General features: G+C 54.4%; 1 protein-coding gene across 5 annotated transcripts in view; it reads left to right on the top strand.

Moving 5' to 3' along the window:
* LOC149359652 (trithorax group protein osa-like) overlaps positions 1-15570 on the top strand; it is a 168749-nt gene that overhangs the window by 118328 nt on the left and 34851 nt on the right. The window contains exon 1 of one of the 5 annotated variants that reach the window (XM_089571799.1): positions 6138-7169. The exons of 3 other annotated variants lie outside the window; for them this stretch is intronic. In XM_089571799.1, the coding sequence (XP_089427925.1) occupies positions 7083-7169 (87 nt within the window). In that variant the 5' untranslated portion in view covers positions 6138-7082. Of the gene's footprint in view, positions 1-6137; positions 7170-7703; positions 8133-15570 lie in introns of those variants that run through there. One more of the 5 variants, XM_089571798.1, reaches the window with a different exon arrangement.

Below are 15570 nucleotides of genomic sequence, written 5' to 3'. Positions count from 1 at the left end.
ATTCAAAGCGGCCTCCTTGCGGTAATCGCGTGTGTGGCGACATGAACGACGGGGGCGTGATTGAGAGGCCCTTCCCTCTGCGCGTTTCTCTTTTGTTAACGCTGCCGCTTCTCGTGTTTATTTATCCTCCCCTTTTACGCGCCGCTCATTGAGGACCTTTCCTTGTTTTGTAAGTGCGTCTTTTTATTGTTGTGTGTGTGTGTGTGTGTGTGCGCGCGCGTGTGTGTGTGTGTGTGTGTGTGTGTGTGTGTGTGTGTGTGTGTGTGTGTGTGTGTGTGTGTGTGTGTGTGTGTTTGTGGCTTCCACTAGGGCAGCAGCCTTGAGAGCCATTGTTTTGCAAGGGTCCGCTGAAGTGACGGTGGATCTTGCCACTCGAGGCTTTTTGTTAGTTTTCTTTCTTTTTTTTAACCTTTGGAGTGGAAGTGGCGCATCTTTCCTCCCACCTCTCTCCGCGTCATGCTCAACCGTGGGTGTCTTGTTCGCGTTTTGGTCAGTTACATCTTAGCGGCTCGAAACTCTTGCTTTACGCGCCTCGGCTCCTCTAGCTCCGTACCCGTTGTTTTCTTCTATTATTCCTTTCGGCGTGTTTGGGTGCTGCTCTGCACTCCTGAGCTTTGCCAAACCGATGGTACGTGGCTTTAACTTAAAGCTTTTCGCAGGTTCCGGGTACTTTGCGGTTTCTGTCTGCCATTCGGCACTGCGAACGTTGGTGAAGAGGGCAGAGAAGAGCGTTGTTGGCTGTGACGAACCGTGCTTTGCTTGCGCCCCAACACCGCTTGTGAACACCGCAACACGACCCCCACACCACCTGTGAACAGCCCCGACATGACGTTTGGAACACACACCACGCCACCTGTGAAACATCTCCACAGCACATGTGAACACCTCCACACTCCATGGCCTCTACTGAACCTGGATGCTACAACATCCTCAGCAAAACGCATTCACTGAAAATCACCCTTGGCACTGATGCTTCTGTATCGACATAAACCCAACAGCAGTCCCACACCCGACTTGCATCGGCATTTTGCACACCACCTTATGGGTGTCGGACGGGCGAGCTCGGCACCCGTGTCTGGACATACGCGGCCTTCGGAATCCTCGATAAAAGGCTGGGAAAGGAGGGGGGGGGGGGGGGGGGGGGGGGCTTTGTCCGCGGAAAACGAAACCACGGGAATCTCGAGATAAGGCTACCGTTCTTGGTCCGCGTGTGAGACTTGCCTTTTCATTGCAGTGCGGTCACGTCCACACCGTCCCATGTCACGCTGGGTCCAAGGGGTGTATATGTAAAGTTACTCGTCGTTGACGGTACCAGCTTACTTTGCCGAAATGAGTGCGATTAATAAGAAAAGCTTACAACCGCACCCCCTAATCGGGGAGTCGAATCAAGGTCCAACCGGTTTCTGGGACCTCTGGATGATTTGAGCGTCATCTCGCTTTTCGAGCAGAGCGAGTTTCAGTAAAAGGGCTGTGATCTGACACAGTGGCGATTCGCACTAATGTCCCCATCGTTGTGCCCTTCTTTCTTCCCCCACCACCCTCACCCAGTGCGCAGTATTCGTAACTGAGGTGAGCGTTCCTTGCAGGTAAACCTCCCTCTGGGACTACTGCGACACAGATCACACGCGGTGACGTTACGATGCGTTATTTGACTGCGCTAAAGGGCCTAGTAGCCACAGCGCAGTGAAAACTTCGGCTTCGCGTCGTTGTAGCGCGTCGTTGCGGTCAAAATGATGTGTGTCTATTCCTCGTGGCGCCATTTTCCTTTTTGCCTGTCGTGGAACTTGCGTTGCGGCCACTGGTAAAGACGGTGTTGCCAGACGCAGCCCAAAACTATGCCGAAGGTGGCGTCTTCTTTGCATAACGTGAAAGGAATGGCCAGCTCCGTCCCTCTCCGTCGGCGGCAAACACTGTCGGTCGCGCTGCCGTGTAAATATCTCCGCGAAGACGCTCGTGGGAGTCTGTTGGGACAACATCTGCTGCGTCTTGCGCCACCTGCCGCGTTCCAGGCCCGAGACGGGATCACCTGCCGCTGCCCGACGCCGTGGGGGAGAAAATAAGAGGCGCCGCCTTCGCCCGACCGACTGCTGCCGCCGTCTGCGAGAAGTCCGACGCGATGCCGTCGAGGAATGAGTCGCTCTTGACGAGTGCCTGGTGTGTGTGTGTGTGTGTGTGTGTGTGTGTGTGTGTGTGTGTGCGTGTGTGTGTGTGTGTGTGTGTGTGTGTGTGCGTGTGCGTGTGTCGCTTTAGTGTAATTAAAGACCGTGCGAATCTCCGGAGTTGTCACCGCGCTCGTTTCCCGGACGCGAAAAGCGTTTACCGACATACGCGGTCTCCGAGTTTAAGCGACAAAACAACGAGGCTTTTGAGCGCCCATTCCAATGCTGAGAGATGGATTTCCATTTCCCGCGATGAAAAAAAAAAAGAAGGCTCGCGAGTGGCAGGTGAAGACAGCCAGCTTAGCTTTGCACCGCTCCTTCGTTTGGTGCTTTCGTGCAGCCTGCCTCGTTCGGTGGAGTTTCGTCGTCGGCTTGATGGAGGATGTTTTTGCCCCGCACGTTTAACCGATGTGGCGCCGGGGAAGAGTGGTTGGCATTATGTGTTGCCTCCCGGGTCATCATAAATGTGATGGATGTTAGGAATTTCTTCTTGCAGTGAGATGTATGACGGTGGCGGCCAAATTGGCATCTCCAGTCCGGCCTCGAAGAATGCTTCTCAGTAGTGCTTTGTGAACGAATCAGTTTTGGCTGCTCTCTTTAATTACAGCAGCAGTACGTGCGCCTGCTGCTCTGCACGAAGCGAATAAGTTTCGACGTGATGATATGTGCTTACAGGCGAATACTCGGTGTGCTTTTCTTGTCCAGGGAAGAGCGCGGGATTGATTTTCTGCAGGAATTAGGCTGTGCTGAGCGGGACCGAGGCTCTCCCGGTATTCTGGCACCACCCACTCCTTTTTGACTGCCACTTGCTTTATGAATATGGTGTAATAATAGTACGCTTATCGCGAGTTCTTGAGCTCCCTAAAGAAGGAAATCTCGTAAAAACTAAAATTGAAAAAAAAAAAAAAGCTAGTAGCCCGTCAGCACGAGAGATCTTTCCAACCCTGTGTTTGCCGCAAGAAAACCTCGATGAAATTAAAAGATGAAATCCGACACACTTACCGACGACCATGTGGTCGGTCCGGCTGTTTTCGCCTTATTTTTCAGTTAGGTCTGTTTCCCGCCCTGCCTAAAATGGCGCCCGTGACGTCACGTCCTACATACGCCTGCGTGTAGGCAACACTCCCTGTTCTTTAGTAAATGTATTTGAAACGTGCTCTGATATCACGCAGCGCAGAGGCGCCTTTTGAGTTGAGCCTTCATCCAAACGGTCTGTCGAGCGTGGGACTCCGTTGGCGTGGTCGGGTCGGAGCGTGCCGAAGACTCCGGAGATGGAGCAGGTTAGGGAAAAAGAGACACGAGGCTTAATACGAGATTTTGACAAAGCGAAATTAACGACAGAGAAGCGCGCATTGCACGTACCTACATATGCATTCAAAGCCTCCCTATTCTACTGCACGTCCCTTAGTCGCTGACGTTTGTCACTGCCTACGTTCTCAGAAGGCGTCACCCAACACCTCTGCGCTCTACTCCACGTCCGCATACATACACCTCTCTGCTCCTCCGCGGCCCTTGTCCGCCGTTAACGGTCATCGGGTGGATTGGCGCTCTAATTTTTGACTTCTTGAATGGGCCAAAACGCCGCCCAATCCGCTACTCGACAGTGCCTGCCGTCGTGCTGTGGCTAATCTTCTGCTGCACGCCGGCTTTTTGATGCCTGTCGGAGAGCGCCGTTTTCACGTTGGCTTCTAGTGTAGCACGGATCACGGCAGCAGCAGCCAATAGTGATTCTTCGCGCGCGCGCACACAAAGACATGGGGGGGGGGGGGGGGGGGAGAAGGATGTGGGATTGTGCAGCGCTGTAACTGGCTGTTGTTGAGACACCGCAGCGTCACGGCGCCAGAGGAAGGGGGTATTGTAGGGTTGGAAGAGAGGAGACGGGTCCGGGAAGCGAAGGAGTGCAGGGTCAAGAGGAGAGAACTGTAACACGTAGAAGGGCACTTGTAGTTTGGCGCGGAAGTTTGCCTTCTCAGAAGTCAAGCACTGCAGGAAGTGTTCCAAAGCTTGGCAGGCGAGGCCCTGCTTTTGGAAAGATGCCTTTAGGACATCACGGGCACCAGTGAGCCCCGCACACTCTAAGAGGTGTGGCCGAGTTTCAGCGGTGCCGCTCATTGCGCGCAGGTCGCAGCAGGGCTCAACACTGGCCGTTCCGGCCAACGTTTCTAGAACCAGTAACATTGGTTACGTCTGCATCTTCTGCGCGCCTCACACTCTGCAAACGCGTTGGGTCGTGCCTTCCCTGGAACGTCTACGGCGCTCTAAAGACGTCTAATTAAACTGTGGCGCTAACTCGTGAGAACACGCTGTACAGCTAACCTTGTCGCTTCTGCGGGCGCCCTTCCCCTTTTCCCCGGTTCCCTCACCGAGTCCTTGCCCCGCTGCCGAACCCCTGTCGGAGGTACAGGAGGGAAAGTGGGGCATTCCGTAGAGAGCGCAATGGGAAAGGCGCGGGAAAATAGGCACGTGGTCTCCCCCCCCCCTCATACGCACACACGCACGCGTACTCGCGAGGGGAGCGCGTGCGTGTAACGAACGGGAGGCAACTGGCGATAACGATCTCTCGCACCGTGGCGGTGGTGCGTGCGTTCGTCTGTGCCGCCCGAGTACGCGATCGCTGTCTTCGTCGCCTGGAACAGCCCCCCCGTTCTTCTTCTGCTGGGGATGAATGAGAGTGGGCGAGCGAATGAATGAGTGAGGTTTACGCTTTCCCCGCACCGCGGACAGGTTGCGTGTTTCTACTACGACGAGGACGACGCATTTGCGTTCGAACAAACCGTGGCGTTTAAACCCGCGCCTTCTTCCGTCGCCCCCGGCCCGGCGGCAGAAATGGAATACGACACGCGTACGGAATCGTCGGCTGCTGCTTCTTCTTACTCCGCCACTTCTCCCCCCCCCCCCCCCCCCCCCCCATTTACTTTTTCGGCGAGTTTGTTTCGTTCAGTCATTCGTGTTTCACTCTGTGTTAGTTTTGGAAAGGAGGGGTTTACCGAATCGTCGATGCGCTTTCGTCGTCGCTGTCGTCTTCTAAGCAGTCTCCTTTTGCATCGCCTTTTTTTTTTCTTCTCCGGCGGCGCGCGCTTTTTTACCGTTTCGTTTCGCCGTCTTGGGTGCTTGTGTTTGTTTTCTTCCGTTCGGCGAAAGGACCCGCGTCGTCATTTTATTTGCGCCCCTGTTTGTTTGGTCTTTGCGCTTGTATTTGTGTTCGCAGTCTCGAGAGAGCTTCGTCTCTTCCAGCGTCAGGTCTGCACCAGACAGCGAGTTTTATTGCCCCCCCCCCCTTCTCCCTTTTTCTTTTTCTCTGTGCGTTTTGTTTTAGAGTTTACTCGCACGCACACCATGCTCCCTCCACCCGCCCATCTGTACACTTCTTTCTGGGTTGTCGATCTCGTTCGCCGCCCTTCGGTTTTTAATCGCGCCCTTGTCCCATCTTTTGCATTTCCTTCCTCCGCGCGCTGCTCCCGTTGAGAGGAGGAGCCACGGTCGTCGTAAAGACTGTTCTGCTTTCTTTCTTTTTTTCTTTCTTCGCCTTTTGCTTTTTCAACGTTGTTTGGCCGGCCTTGTTTTCATTCCCGGTGGTGGTGGCGGCGGGGGACTCTCTCTTCGAGATCGCGCGGTGCGATCATTTTTCATGGCGGCTTGTTTCGCCTTGGCTCTCTTTTGTCTGCGCCCGCGCGTGTTCTCCTCTCGCGATCAGTAGGTGAGTAAACGTGGTCTCGCCTCCCCCCACCCTTCCCACCGCTTCGCCGGCCTGGCTTCCTTTTGTAATTGGAGCGACTGCCGCCTTCCTTTTCGTCGGCCGACTCGTCGTCCCTTCCGCGTCTCGGCGCTGCTTTTAATGCCCCCCTCTCGTTCTCTCCTCCGTGCGTTCGGTTTTGTTGCTTTTGGGCCTACTACTACCGGCGTGCGCTGTGTTCTACGCGCGGCGGACCCGCGGCCCTGAATGAGAGGTGAGAGGGGGGGCGCTCCTTTTCCATTCAGCTCCTCACTGTGCTGCCTTTTTGTGTGATTAGTCAGTAGTGGCGGCGCGTGCGTCTGTCGGGCGCAGAGCGTGACGCTGCGTGCTGGCAGACGATCAACTTTCGCCCTCTCATTGTCTCTTTTATGATTCGTTCCTTCCCCCTCCCTTCCTTGCTCTCTGCGAGACGGCGGCGTTTGACGGGCGTCCCCTTGGAAGTGGAGGTGAACGAACGCCCTCCTGGCACGGCAGCACGTGCTCCTCCCGCATCTCGACACTGACTGCGCGTCTTCTAACGGCGCTTCGTTCTCTCTTTCGCGTCTCTGCGCGCGCCGTGTTTGGGAAGTTTGCGCAATGCAGGCACGACGTTTAATTTTTCTTTCTTGTTGCCGGCCTAATGTGCGATGAAAATTGCCGCTTCCGCAGGAGCGGCGAATATTACAGCTCGGTTCTGCCCTCTTTCCTGGGTTGTTGTAGGCCTCAACGGAGGTTCATTTGTTGCCCGGTCCTCAGTGCGCTGTGTTTGTATGTCGGTACAAAGAAAAAAAACATTGAAAGAACGTAAAAGCGGTCCTTATTCTGTCGGGGCTCGAGTCCCCCGTTCGGTGGCTGCCGCGGCCCCTGGCGAAAAAAGAGTGCCTTCGGCGGCGGCGAGCGGGCGGCGGCGGCGGGAGAGAAGCGGCCGCCGCTGCAGCAGCGACGAGGGGAGCCTGGCGCGGCGCCGCTCGCTCGCCGTGGCGGCCCCGGCAACGCGGCGGCGCGCACACACATTTCGCCAGCGAGCGAGCGCGCGTTAGCAGCGGCGTCGAGCGCGAGGGAGTCCCCCCGCCTGGCAGCCTCGCCGGCGCGACGCTGCTGCCAGCCGAACGAGAGAAGAGAGCGACTCCAACATGGCCGCCCTACGAGCCCGCTGCCGGGGAAGGAGACCGCCGTGAACGGCACGACGGCACCGCGCGGCGTCCCCATCCATGTACGAGGCGGCGCGACGTCGGGTCGAACTGGACTTCGGCGGCGGCGGCAGCTCCGCGTGGCGCCGTCGCCCCGCCGACGTAGTAGTACGTGCGGCGCTCTTCTTTCTCCTTTGCTTCTTCGCAGCGGTGCCTTTTGTCTCGTGTTGTGCGTGTGTGTGTGCGTTATTTTTCCCCCACTTTTCTGGTATTTTCCTCCCATTCGCCGGTGGCCCCTTTGCTGTGCTCGCCGAAGCAGCCCCTTTCGCGTTGAGCGACCGCGTGGTATTCCCGGACGTTTGATATTCCCGTCTTCTCAGGCGCAGCGGTGTTATTGAACGAGCCGTCCCTTTTTGCCCGCTGCGCCCTCCCGTTTAATTCATGCGCGCTTTTTCTGCCGCTTCCTTTCTTCGTGCAGTTTTATCCGCTCCCCCCTCGTTTCCTTTCGTTCCTGTCTTTTTGTTTTGTTGGTTTCGCTCTCGATGTCTCCCCTGGCGGCTTCGGCAGTTTCGACTCGGCTTGGCTACGTAGGAGTTTTTTTGCCGCAGGTCGCTGAAGCGGCGGCTCCTCGCGCAGCGCCATCTGGGAGAGCGGCTGAGGTCGGGAGGGAGAGAGAGAGAGTGAGGGATGGGGAGAGAGAGAGAAGCGGAAGGGGCTGCGACTGCAGCGCCTCCGCTCGCGCGCGGCTGTGTCGGTCCCTCTTCGGGGCGCGTGATGGCGGCGCCCTTCCGGCGAGCTGCTGCTTCGTACTCGGTGCGGCTCTGCCCGCCTGGTCGTCGTCGACTCGACCGCTGAAAGACGGCCGTTCTTTGAGCGCATTTTTTTTTTTCAACGTGCACGGACCGCTGCTGTTGTTTAGTGTTTTCTTAAAAATTGTTCTGGGTTAATCGCTGCGGGATATTTTGTTTTCCTTGCGCCCTCGTGCTTCGCGCGTTCCCTTCGGCCCGTCCGATGTCGTGCCTGGAGTTTCGGCGCGTCCTTCCGTTTTCCGCGCTACCCGGAATCGGATCCCCGTCATCGCCGTTTCGCAGCCGCTCCTTCGCAGATGGACTCGCACGCCGAGGCCAACCGGTGAGTCGGGCTCTCCACGGCTGCTGCTGCTATCGGTCTTTCTTATTCTTTTTTTTTTTCTCTGCTATCGCTTCGGCTGTACTTACATGTGCCTACAGTCCACATCGCTCCGGCGTGAGTCAGTCGGGGTGGGTTCGTGGTTCGACTTGCCAACGAGTGACTTTTTTTTCTTCTCCTACTTTTGTAAGATTCCTTACTATGCTGTCGTAATCTTGGTGTTACGTCCGGGTAACGTTGCCCTACGCATTGTGAGCTCTTGCCGCTTTATGTGCGTGCTTTTTCATTTTTGTTCGGCTTTTCTGCTCGCGACGAGTCGGTTTCCTCTTGAGCGAGTCCACACGCTTCCGCGGCTTTCCTCGTACTTAACACCTCGTGAACATTCTTGTGGTATTTGGGGACTCGCACGCGTGTTGTGTCATCTGCTGCTGGTTTATTTGTTATGGTCGTATACGAACCTAAGATTCTTGCCGTGTTCGCCTGGTACTTCGCAGAGAGTTGAATCTGCTCCGCCGCCATGTTTTGAGCTCGCCGAGCGAAGAAGCAGTGGGTAGCAGTGGGGACGAAATCTTGCCTGTAGCCTGTGCACCCCCCCCCCCCCCCCCCCCCCCCGTTTTCTCGCCTGTGCGTGAGTTATCGATCAAAAATAAGGTACACGCTCATATTTGGAGGTCTGCGTGTGGCTCGCTTACAATTTGAGCGGGCTGACGCCTCATTTTGTGTCCTACCGGTTCCTTTCAAACCCCGCTCATCAATTTGACTTTCTACCGTCGTTATAGTCACGACTTTGTGAAGCCACGAGTACCAGCTGAACAGCGTCGGTTGTTCGCTTGCTCTGCGTAAAAGGGTTGCGGCCCATTGCAGTCGCGAAGTTCTGCCCCTCGGGTTTGTACAACCTGCGTCACGCTTGGTCTCGAGCTGAGTTCGCCGCACAGTGAAAACTGAAATTAAAAAGTTGCCCGTGGCTTTCGGGCAAAGTGCTCGTGCCCGCATTGCTTTCAGGTGTGTGTGGCTCAGTGTCTGCCCAAGCGTTGCCCCTAAGTCTAGATAGAAGCTGCCACGAGGTGCCGATTTTTATGCAGAGAACCGCGCCGCTCGAGCGCACTGCTTAAGGTTGTCCCAGCTTGCACGTGAAGTGCGATTCTGTGTCTCTGTTTTCCTCGAGGGAGTCTGGATCAATCGGGGAGGTCTTTCGACAAATTTCTTTTCAAGTATCGACGAGTCATTCCGGCGTTTGTGGCCGTAAACTGCGACCTTTTAAATAGACGCAGAGGAACGTCGAGTAATGTTCCCCGACACGCCGAATCTAAGGGAAGGCGGAAAACTGAAATAGTTGTCGGAGAATTTCAACGGCCCCGTTCGTTTGAGTACCGGTTCAACCGAGGCCCACGTTTTCCAACCGCGCGGCGCAATAGCCGTTTTCACCGTCTTTCCCCGGTGCAGTTTTATGCGCTCGGGTTGAATAGGCGAACGGATCGACTCGGCAGAAATGCTGTGCGGAAGGGCCGCGGTCTTCCGTTGACCGAGGTTCTGCGAAGAGTGATTTCGTGGCGTCCCCCTCCATTCCGTGGCCCTGTAGTTACTAACCAGTCAGCGGTTAAATAGGAATTCCGGAGGCGATGCCTTTTGGCGAGCTCGCTTAATCGTTTTCCTCGTTTAAAAAAAAAAAAAAAACGTACGGCGTTTTTTTCTTCTTGCGTTACGAAACTGGGTGCTGGAAATAAGTTTTCCAGAAAGCCTATCGCGACGTGCATCGCGGTGCATGTTTAGTTTTATTTCGTGGAGTCTGCAGAATCGCCGCCGCATTTACTGTTTACGTTTTTTTTTTCTCCCCAATCAGCAGTGGAGAATTTCCATTCAGCGTACGTCAGTGCCTCCCGTTAATTTGCTGTTCGTTGTACCCGCTGCTCACTGGTAGAAGTGGAGGCGCTTAGAACGAGCGGACAGATGAACTAAATAATGGACGCAACGAAACGCGCGCAGTTGTGATTGAAAGCGCCTAAGGAAACCCACGTGTTCCCGGCATCTCCATCAGAGAGCGCAGCAATCAAGCAATTGGTAGAGTAAGTGAAGTGGTGGTTTGGTGGCAGGGTTAACGTATTTTGAAAGAACGTTAGAAAAAAATAAATATCGCAAACATGGGCTGTTGTTTCTTCACGGTTGTAGCGTTATTCTATAAACATATGCGAAGATATAAGATGCGCCCGTTAGAGAGAGAGAGAGAGAGATGAAATTTTGTGCATCCAAGGTGTGGTCGCTGGTTCAAGCCGCTCGATCGAGGCTTCAGCCCGGCGCGGTGTGATAGCGTCTAAAGCAGACGAAGTTAAGATATCAATTCTGCGGTGCATCGCATTGAATTTTGTGTTTAGATTGCCGTCAAATTCATGTCGCCTAACGTCGGCTATAAACAGTCAGTCAACCAAATTTTATTTACATCATCCAGATTTTCGGGGCGCAGGCAGAAAGCTCGCCCTGAAGCTCGATTGCGCGCCTGCGCCCCCGTACAAGATTACAGTTGTTGTCAAATAACGTCTATTGGCAACAACTAAGAAATTGCGTTTCAGGAAAGATAAGCGACAGACAGTGTACAGGGCAAAGAAAAAAGAAACACATGAAAAGATTAAAAATGCGAAGATGGTTGGTTGGTTTATGGGGTTTTAGCGTCCCAAAGCGGCTAAGGCTATGAGAGACGCCGTAGTGGAGGGCTCCGGAAATTTCGACCGCCTGGGGTTCTTTTACGTGCGAAGAATAAATAAAGAGTTAATGAGAAATTTAGTTGTGATGGCAAGTAATGATTGAGCATTTGGCATTCGTAATTGGTTTGTATCTGTGGAATGAACCACTAGTCATGATTTCGTGTGGCATGAGTGTGCTCTGTGCGTTTTAGGCGAGACAGTCTCAAGAAAATTTCCGTGGGCATTACTTCTCTTGTACCGCTTTATTAGGGTTATTCTATACACAGTTCAGGTATTGGAGTTACGTTGAAAGAATTAAGAGGCTTAGTGGTGACGTCGAAGAGGCTCAAGCCTGCTGGATTTCACTGGACGCTTTAGTTGTGGATTCGTAATCGCGAAATTTTGGCTTTGTTTCTGAAATTCCCTGCTTTTCACGTCGGTCGGTGCTGTGCAGTGCGGATTGTCGCCTAGTGGCGCGTGGCGTTTCGGCTTCGCCCATGCAGGATGGCAACGAGGGACGTCCTAGCACAAATTTGGATTACCGTACAGCTGTCGTGGATCCCAACTCTGCCTGGAACCGCGTATTTCGCTGACGTGGAAAGCGCTTTCGTATTCTGCTTGGGATCGTTCAGACAAGAATGCCGTGCGCTTGCTCTCCTACTGTTGCGTGTCGCGAGTGAGGGGGAAGCCAACTTCAGGGGAGGCCGCTGCCGAGTTTTTCGGCTGGTGGTGGGTTCGAGTCCGTATGAGGTCGGACACTCCGGAAGGAAGGGGAAGCGCCTGTGGGAAGTAGGGATAGGGCGCGGCAGCGATGCGTGTGCACAGTACGTGTTTTGTACCCGCCATGGCCTCCGGACGGTTCGAGCAGGTCCGCACCACCCCGACGGTTGGGCAGCAAGGGCGTTGTAGACTGAACTTTGCGCAGGGCATGTGCTGCTCGTTTTCGTGTTGCGTAGCGGATGCGGTTAAACGCCTCTGAAGGTGGACGAGACGCGGTGTTCAGTTTATTACAGTGGGCGGTGCTCAGTGGCAGTCTACCTTTTTTAAGGCAGACAGCGCCTGTGCTGTCTTTCTCTACCCTCTGGTCCTTGTTTTTAAGCGCTACTACTATGTCCTCTCTACCTTTTTTAACCACGTGGTGTCGCGCACACTTCGTGCATGACCCGTTAACAGTCGCTGCTCGCCCCCGGATGCGCTACAGCGCAAGTTGTAAACGGGATCTGGCTCCGGCTCCCCAACCCCCCTGAAAAAAAAAAAAAATCCATTCCCTAGGTGTCAAATAGAATTAAGGGCGATTTGCGGAGGAGGCTGTGCGAGTCGGTCAGTGCCTGCTGTCGGCCTGACTGGACCCGACCCGTCGATTCCCTACCCAACTGGACGACGTTTACAGGGACATGCTAAACGGCTCTCGGTCAGAAAAACGAACTGGGCTCGGCTCTGTCGAGTTCATGTATACGCCGCTAATGGGGGCCGATGTCATTGAGCGCGCACACCCGTGGGTCACGAGCGTCCGCTGAGACGAGTACGCATTGTGGTCCGCTTTGGCCTTCATTCATTTCCCACGTGCGTAGTGAACGTTTCGAGTGAAAGACACGTCGTCGACAGCTGTAGGTAGAAGTGTGATTGATGATGACACAAGAGAGGGGGGGGGGGGGTGCAGCTGTAAAGACGCGCGCTGGCGGCACTGCGAAGGCAGCGACAGGCTTCCTCTCGCTTTACGTCTTGTTCCCTGGACGCTGTCCGTCGGCGTTCGTTCGTTGGGGCTTCCTCCTGAGGGAGAGCGACTCTGGTCCTCCGTTTGTCCGCATCAGCGCCTTCCCCGGGCGACCGGACCCTGTACGGCCTTCCTCTTCTGAGGAGGTGCTTCCTCGCGCCCACCCCGTGTCTGGTCTTCTTCTGTTTTCCGAAGGAAAGGCGCAGTGGCCGCGTTTACATGGATGCGACAGAAGTCTTCCCCACTCCACTTTTTGAGGGAAAGTGCAAAAAAAAAAAAAAAAACACCGAGGGAGAGTGTGGAGGACGAGTCACTCCTTTCCTTCTCAAAACCTGCTCTTTCTATCGGAAACTCGACTGAAGTCACATTCTGTCGCATTCATGTAAGCGGGGCTCATGACCTGTGAAAGGACGACGATGCCGAGGATGCAGCAGCGCGCAAGTTACGGCGGTGCTTCGTAGCGAGCTGGTTTCTGCACGCTCGTCCTCGGCTGTCGGTGTCGCATACTTGTGTGGTCTTCTTTGGGTCAGCGGCAGTGGCGGGGTTCACATGGCTGCCACGGTCGCAGTGACAGACAGGTTTCTCACGCGTCCACTCTATGTAAACGGCTCACTTCGCTACAGAGCCAATGACCCCAGCTCGCTCCGATGCGCCTATGTCGCAGCCGCGTAACCGCGGCGTTCACCCCCTTGGGTGTTTGTTTATTTCGAGGAAGGGCCCTACGTTGCAGTCGTGAGTGGCCCTGTCGGGTGCAACACTGCAGGAATGGAGATGCCACTTTGGTGGTCTACTCTTCTTTTAGTACAAATGCGCACACTCGCGTTCAGTTGTACTCCTCGCGACGACGCGGTCCACAGTGTTTGTGTCGCGGCCTCCTGTTTGGGGGAGCTCACTTTCGGGATCATTGGGGATCGAAAGGGTGTCCAACCGGGAGGGAGGTAGCGAATGCGTGGTGGGCCGGTAGTGGAATGACAAAGAGTTGACGGGTCGACAAGCGATGCACGACATCTCCTCGGGCGTCGAGAAATATGTAAAAGTGGGGATAAGAGTCTAACGTAGCCCATCGACGGCGTGCAAGAGCGCTGTGGCGCGCTTGCTTGCGGAGGGGGCTAATTAATGGGGGCGCGCATTGAGCCGCTTCCCTAATTGGCGCCGCCGAAAGAGGCTCGTCGCTTCCGCTAATTGGAGGCGCGTGTTTAATTGCTGTGCACCCTGCGTGTGTGTGTGTGCGGGCGACACGTGCGCTGCTGTTGCACCTCCTCATTTTCGGAGCTCTCCTTCCTTTGCGACGACGGCCGCTTTATTGGATGTTTACCGTCGCCGAGCTGCACTTTTGTGCGTGCGTACGGGAGGCGAGGGCCTCCCGCGCGTGTTGTGTCCCGCTCGATCGTGCCTGGATGTCGTTGAAGGCCGTCAATGTTGCTTGTGTGATAGCGATGGTGGAATGGACTTCCTTGCACCGTTTGTTTACTTTCACTTTTTTAGAGCGCAGCTCTTTGGCGTCCGTTCCTGGGTTTCGCGTCGTCGTCGGCGTCGGCCTCGTAACCAGCTCCGCCCCCAATGTCACGCTTTCCAATTGGTCGAAATGCTCGTGACGTCACAGTGCGCGAATTTCAAATGGGGCCAATTGTACTTTGGCTAGTAACCATGCAACCAATCAAAGGGATCGTATAGTGATGCTGCAACTAAGTTGGTCTGAGTTTAGTTAATTGCTTAATTAATCAATTAGCCTAATTAATATAGAGGAGAATGAAGAGGTCAGAAGAAAAGAAAAGAAAGACGCGCGCCGCAGCGACAACAGCGTCCGCGGAAGGAGACGCTGCTGAAAAAAACAGATAAGTACGAAGCCGCGTTCCCTCCTCCACCACCACGCACTTCCCCACTCAGTAAGACGTTGCTCGTTTCATATACGTTGTGTCGAACATCCTAGAAAGTTCCAACAATTGACAGGTGAATGACAGAACACGATGGATAGAAATACAATAATATAAATATGAAATAGCCTAATTAACCTTTCTGGTTAGACCGCATAAATCAATAAAACCGAGAACGAAATTGGTCGAGTTGGGGAATCGAACCAGGGTCTCCGGAGTGCGATACGAGCACGCTAGCCACTCCGTAATGCCAGCTGAATGGTTTGGAATGAACAAAGGCGCGTCTAGCTAATACGGCGTCTTCGTTCACTCCCATCTTCCCCCTTCCCCTTACGGCGAGGTGCAGGTGTCCACCCAGATATGCGAGAGAGATACATTTCCTTTCCTCAAAAAATAAATTTACCGTCCAGCAAGGCGTACAGCCGAATTGGCGATGGCGTTCTGTGGACTCCCTAGCAGCGTTGCAAGACGCTGTCCACACATCAGTAACACACGCAGACAGCCAATGGACGCGTCATTCGCTGGCAGCACTTCATTCATCATTCACAAGCACATTCTTAACGTACGCTCCCTTGCCGCACATGCCAAGGACGTACACCACGTTCACATTCTGCGCCATTCCTCTCTACTTTGCTTTGCTGAAACCTGGATGGATCCCGAAGAGCCTCTCGAAATCATAGATTTCCTATACTGCTGTGGTGCTCGCAGAGACCACAACAGAGCGGCGGGAGTCGCTATCTACTTGCGCACAGGTCTCTCTGCAATACCAGTCGAAATGTTTGGCACGTCACATGAAGTTGGCGAACTGTGCGCCGCAAAGTTGCCCAACGGCTTGCTGGTAGTAGCTGCCTACTTCGCCCCTACCGCACTCACGAAAGACGTCGTGCACTTCCTGCAACTCGCATTAACCGTCCAACGATCCACACCGATGTTAGTAGTGGGGGACTTTAATGTTGACATAAAGACAAACAGCAATTTCCTAACACTTATGCGGGAGAACATCCCGTTCCGCGTCCCACGGCTGTGACAACCTCGCGAGGCACTTGTATAGATCTCGTCTTTGAGAATCAAGCATTGGTGTACCAATTCGAACATATATCGCTCTATTTCTCCGACCACAAAGCTTCCTTCATGACTGTCAAGAACTGTTAGTGCAGTCTTTGTTAAAAGAATACGTG

The sequence above is a fragment of the Amblyomma mixtum genome, chromosome 2 (assembly GCF_055824585.1).
Source record: "Amblyomma mixtum isolate Tamu chromosome 2, ASM5582458v1, whole genome shotgun sequence".
In the NCBI taxonomy this organism is placed as follows: Eukaryota; Metazoa; Arthropoda; class Arachnida; order Ixodida; family Ixodidae; genus Amblyomma; species Amblyomma mixtum.
The sequence above is the reverse complement of the archived record's forward strand: the minus strand, read 5'-3'. Positions and strand labels throughout refer to the sequence as shown.